Here is a 9,966-nt window from a genome sequence, read left to right as displayed (position 1 = left end):
CCCCATCATTCCCATGCTGGCTGAACTCCCTTAAACACTAGCGCCACAGTTCCCTCAAGTAAATATATGAAACTGTGGTCCATTCCATCGCATGCTCACTTTGTATTTCCAGAGGACGCGGTCACTGTACGACTGTTGGATGGCCATCATGATGTGCATGCTGGGAATTCCAATTTAGTTCTCGTGGGAACAGCACCTTCAGGTTACATTCTATGCATAATGGGCTTTCCATGAAATGTGAAAGGGAAATAGGATGCTCGTATTTATCTGCGAAGAGTGCTTCAAATGTATCTTTTCTTTTCAGTGCGGCAACTGGCCTGGCATCATCATGTGTGCGGCAAGTCTATTTTCGTATTCCTCAGTAGAACCACCATCAGTGCATTGTTTGCACTGTAAAATGTCATTAAGCAAAGAAAAAAATGACCTCTTCGTACCGGCAAATGTGTCTTTATTACTTTTATAACAGAAACAATGAAAGTCGTGAAAGCAGTGTATATAATATTAAATTAGCATGCCTTAGTCTTGAATCCCTTGTTGCTTGGGTTGGGTGAGACTGGACAAAGAAAAAAAAACATGAAGATGAAGCTCTGGTCGTGGTTTCCTCAGCTGTAGAAGGAAAAGAGAGAGAGAGAAAGAAGATGACAGTGAAATGTTAAGTGTACCGATTTGGAAAGGAAAGTAAATAACCGGCACGCAAAATACGTACAACACCCACCTAACTTTTTTGCTGAACTGGGTGACGGCAATGAAGTGGGCACCGACAAAGCGGCGGACGACCGACCTGCTCAAGATGTGTCCGCTGTTGTCCACGATTCCAACGTTCACTTGGATGCGGTAACTGTTGTTACACTTCAGAGTGATCTGCAAAACATATAAAGGAAGAGTTTCCGGTGCTGAGCTTTGGAGAGGGGAATGTCTTAAATCGTCGGCTAGTGAATAGAATGCATGCTTAATCATTTCTTTATTGATACGATACTGTACATGTTTACGAAAATCGAAATCAAGCCCGCGTAAAGCACCATGCTGTAGAGTGCGACTGCAGCCCACTTGCCTTGAAAGAACTGTCGGTTCATAAGGAAGGTATTCAACTTCATTATCACAAGGCTAAACTGCACTGAAGGGAATTGATAACAATCGTAGTGCACAGCAGCATGAATGGCGCAAGGCACTGCGCGAATCAGTTGAATACAGAACTGGCATGGCACCTCCTGCACTAGATATCCCATGAAGGCAGACTTTAAGGTAAGGCATCTGGTGTCACAATGTTACCTTAGAGTGGTTCAATTTTGGTCAGGCATACACAGTTCCATACACAGTTCAACCCAATTGACACATCTCGGCGACCGTTGGTTCATGCGTCACGACAGCCAAAATGACCTAATTTGTGTTTCGGTCTCCTCGCGGTATACAGTCATTTATGCTACTTTTGTTTTAACAAGAAACCACAATGACAAGGAAGAAAGCAGGTGGCTACGAGTATATCTTTAAAACCACGTTGCTCGCTGGGCTGACAAGAAATCGGCCTGGGAAGCCATCGCAGGCACGCACCAAGACACGAGATACGACAGCACATAATTTGTACCACCCGCGCCGTCATGTTTTGTTGATGGCTTCCCCAAATATCGCTAGATCAAAATTCGGATGCGCGCACACTGCAATTGACGACAGTCCTGTCCTGGGTATTAGTGCAAAGTGTGCGCCCGTTGAAACATGCGAAGTTTAGTGCAACTTGCGAACGGCAACCTGGCGTGTCTAAACTGGGAAACCGGCGAACGAACTCTTACCGGAGGAAGTTTTGAGGTGAAGCCGTCGTAGGAGAAGAGCTTTAGCCGAGAAAAGGACAGCACCCGGCCGTTCCACGAAGAACCGGGATGCGGTGAGTCCGGGTGGGAGTACTGACCAACTGCACCAGTCCAAGGATACACTTTAGGGATTAAATTCATTTCAGCACACAGAAAGACAAAAGTAAAGAAAGACGCCTCTTTCCGGAGGCGGTGATAAGGCCGACACCGGTAGGGCCTCGTTCACACTGACCGCATTCGCCCCCAACGGAATTCGTGAAGCTGAGCCAAGCCGTGTACTGCAGGTCGTCCACCAAGTTGGTACAGCGGAACGAAGGCGCTGGCTGCATGAGCCTGCATGCGAAATAGAACGACGCGGCACGATCATTTTTGATAAACACAGTGGTCACGCGTTGGACATAATTAGGCACGCACGTTTCAAAACGAGCAGCTAAAACACGTGGTGGTCACGGTGGATATATGTGGTCCATGTACAGAACACGGAGCACTCAAAAAGCTATAAAGACTGCTGAAACGGTTCAAAGCAGAGATACATTCGCAAAACGAAAATGATTATCGTCCGCATGGTAAATAGCTGGCTAGACGAGTATACTGCTCCCTTCATTTAGCCCAGCATATGCACCACTCTGCAGCATTTGAATACATGCAACTTGTCGGCAGGTACACTAATGCGTTCTCGGAACGCTCACGTCAACAACGGAAGACAAAGCGCTGTCCTGAAGTGTGATATTGCAACGGTTTCTGAAAGAGAACCGTTACGAGATCGGCGCCGCACCACGGCGCGAACACGCGTCGAGTGCCCGCGCAGTCGGAATCGCAAAAATAAAGATCTCGGGAAGCGCGACGATGCTTCAACTACGCAATCTCAGCAAAGGAAAGTAGCGTCCGCGCGTGAACCAAAAATTAAGATCGCGCACAGCGTGCTTTCCATTCAAGCGCTGCTCTCTTGTATGTCAGTGCTATCGAACGTAAATGGTGCGCGCATACGATCCAGGAAATCCGCGCCAACAACTGTCCAGATCGCGCAGCAGGCTCCCGGAAAAAATAAAAAAGATGAAAAAACACTCGCCTGCCCTGTGTGTGGATCAGCAGTTCCATCTTGGGCAGCAGGAACTCGTGCTGGTTGACGAGCGCGACGTGGGGAACCTTGGCCGGCAGGCTGGGCACGATCGCACGCTGTTGGTCCGCGTTCTTCTTGGGAGCAAACTTGGGCCAACCGCTCCAGTCGTGAACTTCGTCCGGGTGGTCACTGGGAAAGTCCGCCGGTCGTTCGACCATCGCCTGGATCCAGATTCCCAACTGTGGCTCGCTCGCCATGAAGGCGGCGACGGCTGCGACGCTGGAGGCGGTCGGCACATCTTCGATGTCGACGTCCTCCGACTGGGACGCGCCTGCCTGCGCCACGTGGCTGTTTCCGCTGTCGCTGCTGGAACCGCTGCTGCTGCTGCTGTCGCCGCTGCTGGTGCAGTCGTCGTCTCCGCCGCTGCTGCTGCTCGTCGACAGCTCGCAATCGTCCCTCCGCAGCGTGGTGTAGCCGTTGTAAGCGCTCATCCGGTCGTCGTCGTCCCTGGAGAGACCGGCGTTGAGGCCAGCGCCAGCGGAGCCAGTAGCACGGCCCGACGCCGCCATCCTCGAGGCACAAGCGGCGTGTGCGAAGTGCGTCGTGGCGAGCGCGACTGCAGTTGATCTGCGACCGTTGAGTATAGCTGCCGTTTGCTGTGCAGTGACTCGCTTTATGGCGTGCTGGGAAGGCGTGCTACTCCAGAACGCCGACGTGTGGCGTTTTCGCTCCAACGTGGACGCGTTCTCGTTCTTGTCTTCTGCTATTTTCTTCTCCCCCTCGAGCTGCAGGAGGCCGAAAAACTTGTGCCAAAGAATTTTTTTGTTGGCCCGATATTCTGGAAGAACATGCTCCCCCCACCGCTTATCAAATCGAAGGAAGCATGAGCGGCGGGAAACCAGGCTACAAATGCGCTCGGCTTGGTCATTTTTTTTTTTAGTAGGAAGTGATAATGCACCAGAGAAAATTTGCGAGAATATCGTGGCTGGTTTTCTGGCTGCGTCTTCGTCGTGGTTCGCGAACTGGCTCTCTTGCAGCGGTGCGTGGCCTCGTACTTCTATTTTCGCGCCACAAACGCGAGCGAAAATGCACGTGATGCGCCAAGCCACAAGTCCAAGGGGGTTCGAACATGTGGGCTGGAGACGCCAAAGTGGCGGCTCCTGGTATCTGTTTCCCGTCTTTTTGTGCTCTCGCCTTTCCCGCGCCATAGTACCCAATTCAAATAGAATCGAAAGAAAAGTATAAAAACAACAACTAGCGCAATTCTCTTTGTTAATTACTTCGGTAATTGCTGCGGTGCCGTAGCCACCTCCTGGCTACGCCACTACGGGCAGTACACTATATTAGAACAAAGATATTGCGCAAGCTGGCAGGTAAACACCTTGCACCGAACGAATGATTATACTCACCAAAAGTGACATGAAATTTCGCATGATTTAACTCCATGTGCTTCATTTTGTTTGGCGAATAATATGACGACACTTTCAATCTTTTTTATTTTGGTATTTCATTAATTTATTTGCATTTTAAGATCACGGGAAAACACGAACTAAGTTTTGTTCTTGCCAAAATTCTTCCTATGTATTTTTTTTCTTTAACGATCTCTCGCAGGTGTTTACTTGATACCACACCCCCCTCCGATATGTGTAAGCTTGCGCTTTTCTTTCAAACCCTCACTCACATACCATTGTATTTGATATTATTCTTTGGAAGAGGTAAAGTACATTCTATATTTTCCCATTCCCCTTGCAGGCCCAAGTTTCAGCCCTCCTAATAAATATATTAATTCATTTTATGGCATTTATATGCTGCTATTAATAGCCCAAACTATTTTATTCATGGGTGGAAACTTCATCCATCGAACCAAGTAGTCACGCAATGTAAACTGCAGCGAACAGTTTGAACGCTTGTCCAAGTATAACAGCACAGCTCCTATCGTAGCAGAATGGTACCCACGCTGTTACGATTGTCGCGTATGTTTGATATCTCCTAAACCGCAGCTTGGAAATCGAGGATAATGCTGAAATAAGGTCACATTAGTGGATGGAACATTCAGAAATACACAATTGATTTCCGAGGCTGATTGTAGGCACAAATATATGCGCTGGGAAGTTTGGAAAAGACAGGTTCGAGCGGGAAATTCTGGAAGCCTATTTCATAAAAAAGAGGGAAACGCATGCGTCAGCAGGCCGTCCATTATGCTTAGTGACAAGGAGACGACTTCTTTAGAAGGTTTCATTTAGGCTTCATGTTAGAGTGATTTCATTTGGTTTTACCGTCTGTCTTCCTTTTATTTAACTATTTTTTTATTTTGTTGACGATCTTCTAGTGGCTCTTGAGCTTTTGTTGCACTTTTTTTTGACGCAGATGCTGTTCTTTAGACCTTTATCGTTCAACACTTTTGTCCATTTCGTTGTTTCTCACGTGGTTCATTTTTCGCGCGGTCACATGTTTTATCAATTTTTTAGGTCAGTGACTATTAGAGATTTTAGTTTTGACGCAGACGCTGTACTTAGACGCCTTTTTCATGTTTTTTCCGTGTTATTCGTTGGTCATTATTCCCATAGTCGTGCGGGTTTTATCACTGACTGGGCCTTATGCGTTTGAAGTGTGTTATGTTGTGGATAGTTTGGTAGTGAAGCGTAGACGGTACTTTTTATGTCTGGTTTTGTTCCCGTTGGCTTGGAAAAAGACTACACTAGATCAGTTGCCTCCCGCGCTGATCCACGTGTGGTTCTTGTTTGCTCATTCGATATTACGTGCCAGGTATGATTCCTGAGTGGTCGATAAATTGCTGTTTTTTACTTATAAAGTTTTGTGCGCGACTCGGCGTGAATAACCAACATAAGGCAGGCTTGTTGCGAAAATAAACTTAGTTGTGAGTGGCGACGGTCCTGTCGTTTGCGTACTGCTTCCTGAGTCCCGGTCTTCTGCGCCTTGCCTTTACTGTTTCAAAGAGGCCAAAAATGGTCGCGTGAACACTCCGCATACAAGATCAATTCGTCCTTAACTAATCAATTTTTGATGCCCGATGCAGCCGAGCGAGGGAAGAGGGCGCGACATGTGCACGTAGCGACGTCTCAGGTGCGGCGGAGGCCGCGCGAGAGCACATGCCCGAAGCGCCGTCGCTGTTATTTCGGCACAAAGGCTTCCCCCGTATCGAGGAGCCCACAACATTTGTGGAAAGAAGGAAAAGGGGCCCGTGGGGCTGAACCACCATCTGGGAAAGACAAGGCTATTTCCACCTGTGCCAGATTGATTTCAGGCCTAAGGTTGACATGTGCGACAATAACCTCTTTCTGCATCAAAGCATCGCCAGTACCAGCCACTTCGGAGGAAAGATATATGGGTTCTTAGTCAGTCGAACCAAGAAGAATGTTGAGCACAGTCTGCAACGAGGAGGTACTAGTGGCCTTTCGTGAAGCCTGCCCAGCCTTCATGAAACTGGGTTGCCAGTGTTGCCAAAGCCTCTTATGCAACCGAATGTTTGAAATATGAAGTTACAATAAACAACCGAAGGCTTTTACCAACTGCATAGGTGAAAATGCAAGTAAAACCCAGACCAGCACACTTGGTTGCAGGAGTGATTCGCTGATGAGGTAAGAAGGTGACTTAACAGTTGGTGATAAGGTATACCGAATGCAGGTATGTGCACTGTGTATAGATACGTACCTTGCAGTCTGAATTAAGCTTGTCCAGCAAAGCGACCGTTCACGAACTGCGCGAGGGTCCTAATCCGTGGTAGGTGCTGGATTGCAGATATCTTTGTTCTATATAGCGCATGGTCCAAACATACGGCGTCAGCGGTTATATATCGTTATATATATCAGCGGTTATAGTAAGAAACGTTGTGTGGCGTGACTATGCGAAGTCGTATTGCGGTGTTAGCTCGTTTTCTCTAGCTTTTTCGAGAAAGAGGATGATAACCGAACTTTTTTTTTCATTTGTGTTCGTTCCGTTCTCTACGGCGCACTCACACGTATTACGGAAATGTTGTCCTCAAAAATAGCCACCGCATTCTTTTTATGCGATCCCTCTCATATATTATGACTCTATATAGGCCAAAAAGGCAATGCGGAAGCGCACCGCTTATATATGTATCACGCTGGTTCACCAACCGCCGTGATCGCTGTGTTGAGCAGTGCCATCGGCCTCATGCAGGAAGGATAGCGTAGAGATATAGTAATTTCAAGCCTGTTAGACTTGAGATGCGTGAGAACGGTGCCGGTGTATCACAAATATTTGATAGCGCCAGCAGCTTAGATGTTTCGTGGTTGCCTGAGGTTGGCCGTGAGGCGAGCACGCGCTCTTATGTTTTATGTTTTACTCCCTACGCCAAGCGATCGGACAGTGAGCATATTTACCATTTAATGCAGATAATACAGAGACACCGGTATTCGTTGTTGAATCGAACCGATATAAGCAAAATATTTCACAACATATACCCACACCGCGACTGATAATGCGCATACACCGCAGCTGATTATGCGCGTCACACTTTTTCACTCCCGAGACATATTTCTGTCTACTGTTGTTACCGATGCACTGAAAGGCTTCCCTGACGACCTTATTTGAGCGGACATGGCGTAAATTTCACAAGGTATGGTGTAAAACATACCGAAATCGTTCCGTAGCCCGCGAGAGCAATACTTTCAGGAAGCTCCGCGCCTGATCGCACAAGCCAGAGAGGAGGAAAGGCTCGCCGCGCGCCCTATCCTCCTCACCCGTTGAAAAGGTCTATAGTTGCTGCTTGCGTTCTCACGTCTCCTCCCCCCTCTCTTATATGTGAACTTCTCCTTCTCCTCTTTACAGTTAGTAAGTAAGTGCTTTATTTCCCATATGCAACATACATTTGAATATGGACAGGTCTTGAGGAAAAAAAGCTGCGTCAGCAGCTTGACTAAGTCCTAAAACCCATTTTATGGCAGCAGCAGGTGGAACAAGAGTGCATGTGGGAATGATAACAATAACCCAGAATAAGACGAATAAAATAACGCAAAGAAACAAATAAGAATTGATAACCCAAAGCAAGTTACTTAGCTTACATGTTAAGAAATCAGCAGTATGGAGAGAAAAGAAAAAAATAACGACACTCAGATCAGACATGCATACTAACAACATATGATGTTGCAAAAGTAATATTGTGATCTACAAGTATAAATTATTAAGCATAAAACCAGCTCTAGCAGCAATAGTAATTATACAGACTAGTTAACGAAGACTGTGAAACATCGATATCATCTGCGATCAGTGTGTTAAGCAGGACAGGCAGCGTATAAGCAATCATTTGCTTTTCATAATTAGTGCGCGGGTGCATTACTCACCAATATTCTGGAGATCATGTTCGATACTGGCGAATGTTCTGTTTAAGGTTAGCTATCGCACAGATATAACAACTACTCGATTTACACTCCGTAACGTATGCACGGACTAGTCTGTAAGTGTATAAATTATGCGCTTTGTGTATTTTCAGTTCTTGGAAAAGAGCTTCACTTGGGGAGTCCCATGGTACATCATATATCACACGGAGAATTTTTTTCTGAATGCTGAATAATCTACCTATTTTTGTGACAGATGTGGTACCCCAGACAAGGCAGCAATAATTCAGATGACTGATGAAAAGCGAGATATATATAAGCATTTTCACATGGTGTGGAAGGTACCTAAGGGAGAACCAGTCCAACTATATATGAAAGTTTAGTGACAAGTGATAATATGTGGCTATTCCATGACATATCGTAGTCGAGAATGACCTCTATGCTCACTGAGCTCACTAGTTCAATTTTCTCCGAATTAAGTGTGATGTCAGCAGGCAGCGTAGCGTTTTTGTTCTTGGCTTCAAATAATATGGATTTAGTTTTAGTAGTCTTAGTTATGCGTCCCCTCTGGCCTCGCACGTTAGTAGAAAGGGAAGCGCTACAGTTTCTTGAATGCTTCTCAGGGAAGTCACGGATAATTACAGCTGTCAAGTTGCTAAGATGGCCACGGCCAGGGAGCTCCAGAGGGCATTTTGCACATTCGACGAGGTGGGGTGAAAACGAGTTTCTCCCGTCGCCTTTCCCCTCTTCTCACGGCTGTCGCCTATATACACGCTCTGAATCATCCCCCGGTGCGGTGCGTGCCACCAGCCCACGGCAGCAGCAGCAGCAGTGGGAACATGGAAGGAAGAGGTAAAGAAACCGTTGCTTTAAGAAGCATAAAAGGAAGAGGTCTGGACACCGACCAAAAATGGTTTGAAAGAGTTATTTACGTTTCGGCTCCCCCACGGGAGCCTTGTTCACTCAGTGTTCACTTGCTGGCCGTACGCCTGTCGCAAATGGATGAAGTTGAGAGTATGACGGAAGCCCGTCTGGTCGGGATGATGCATACTTAAAAGAAAAAGGTCTGGACACCGCCTTTTAAGTATGCATCATCCCGACCAGACGGGCTTCCATCATACTCTCAACTTCATCGACTTCATCCAGAAGCATACAAGTTCATGGGTGCCCTGTTTGCAATTATTTCATGCCACCTGGCAATGTCTCACCCCATCTGAAGAAAATGAGCCACTTGTTTAAAAAAAATCATTTTTCGCAAGTTTGACGGCTCTTTTAAGCGCCCTTCAGTAGCCCACAAATAAATTTCGGTTATATACTGGCAATTGTCACGTGCCCTCTAAGGAGTGTTCTACTACAATAATTTTTCACGTTAGTTCATTCATAGCAGAGACAGAATTATATTAAGTGCCGCCAACCCATAATCTCAGCATGCGAGCGTTTTCAGCCAACATAGACACTCTGTCCACTTGACCCCCCTCTAGCCTCCGCAAGCGAAATTTCTTCCCTCCAATCTACCACACCGCACCATGAGAATCGCGTGACGAATAAGTCACGGGCCCCACCTTCCTTTTTTGTTTCCCTTTCTCTCGCGTTTTTTGTTGAGTGGCCCACTTCCAGCGACTGTCTCGCACGCGAGCTGTTTCGTTTACTTCGTTTCGCTCAGCGGACGATTTTTGCGCGCTCGGCAACACCTTATTAGCGGTACAAGTAAGTCGAGTTTAATCGCTCATACAAATAGGCGGGTACAGTAGTACAGCAGCAGCTTCCAGGTTTATTTTATGCGGTA

At 46.8% G+C, this 9,966-nt stretch overlaps 1 protein-coding gene across 2 annotated transcripts; it reads right to left on the bottom strand.

Moving 5' to 3' along the window:
- Nucleotides 1-431: 431 nt before the first annotated feature.
- Nucleotides 432-3,765, bottom strand: LOC139057505 (uncharacterized). Of its 2 annotated transcripts, none has more exons than XM_070535868.1 (5): nucleotides 2,872-3,765; nucleotides 2,035-2,135; nucleotides 1,785-1,903; nucleotides 716-861; nucleotides 432-553 (listed from the first exon to the last, which is right to left on the bottom strand). In XM_070535868.1, exons 1-5 carry the CDS (start codon nucleotides 3,429-3,431, stop codon nucleotides 517-519), a joined length of 963 nt encoding a protein of 320 aa, XP_070391969.1. In that variant the 5' UTR covers nucleotides 3,432-3,765; the 3' UTR covers nucleotides 432-516. The 2 variants fall into 2 exon arrangements, with proteins under 2 accessions (XP_070391969.1, XP_070391970.1); XM_070535869.1 differs by having other exon boundaries at nucleotides 432-606; nucleotides 2,872-3,756.
- Nucleotides 3,766-9,966: the final 6,201 nt, after the last annotated feature.

The sequence above is a fragment of the Dermacentor albipictus genome, chromosome 3 (assembly GCF_038994185.2).
Source record: "Dermacentor albipictus isolate Rhodes 1998 colony chromosome 3, USDA_Dalb.pri_finalv2, whole genome shotgun sequence".
Classification (NCBI taxonomy): Eukaryota; Metazoa; Arthropoda; class Arachnida; order Ixodida; family Ixodidae; genus Dermacentor; species Dermacentor albipictus.
Note: the sequence above shows the minus strand (reverse complement) of the source record. Positions and strands in the feature narration are given on the sequence as shown.

What these genes read in the sequence shown, in the direction of transcription:
- LOC139057505 (XM_070535868.1), bottom strand. Translation starts at nt 3,431, where the DNA reads ATGGCGGCGTCGGGCCGTGCTACTGGCTCCGCTGGCGCTGGCCTCAAC. An exon ending in CTGATCCACACACAGGGCAG is followed by an intron (nt 2,136 to 2,871) that starts GCGAGTGTTTTT and finishes TTTCGCATGCAG; the next exon opens with GCTCATGCAGCCAGCGCCTT. An exon ending in CAGTTCAGCAAAAAAGTTAG is followed by an intron (nt 554 to 715) that starts GTGGGTGTTGTA and finishes TTCTTTGTCCAG; the next exon opens with TCTCACCCAACCCAAGCAAC.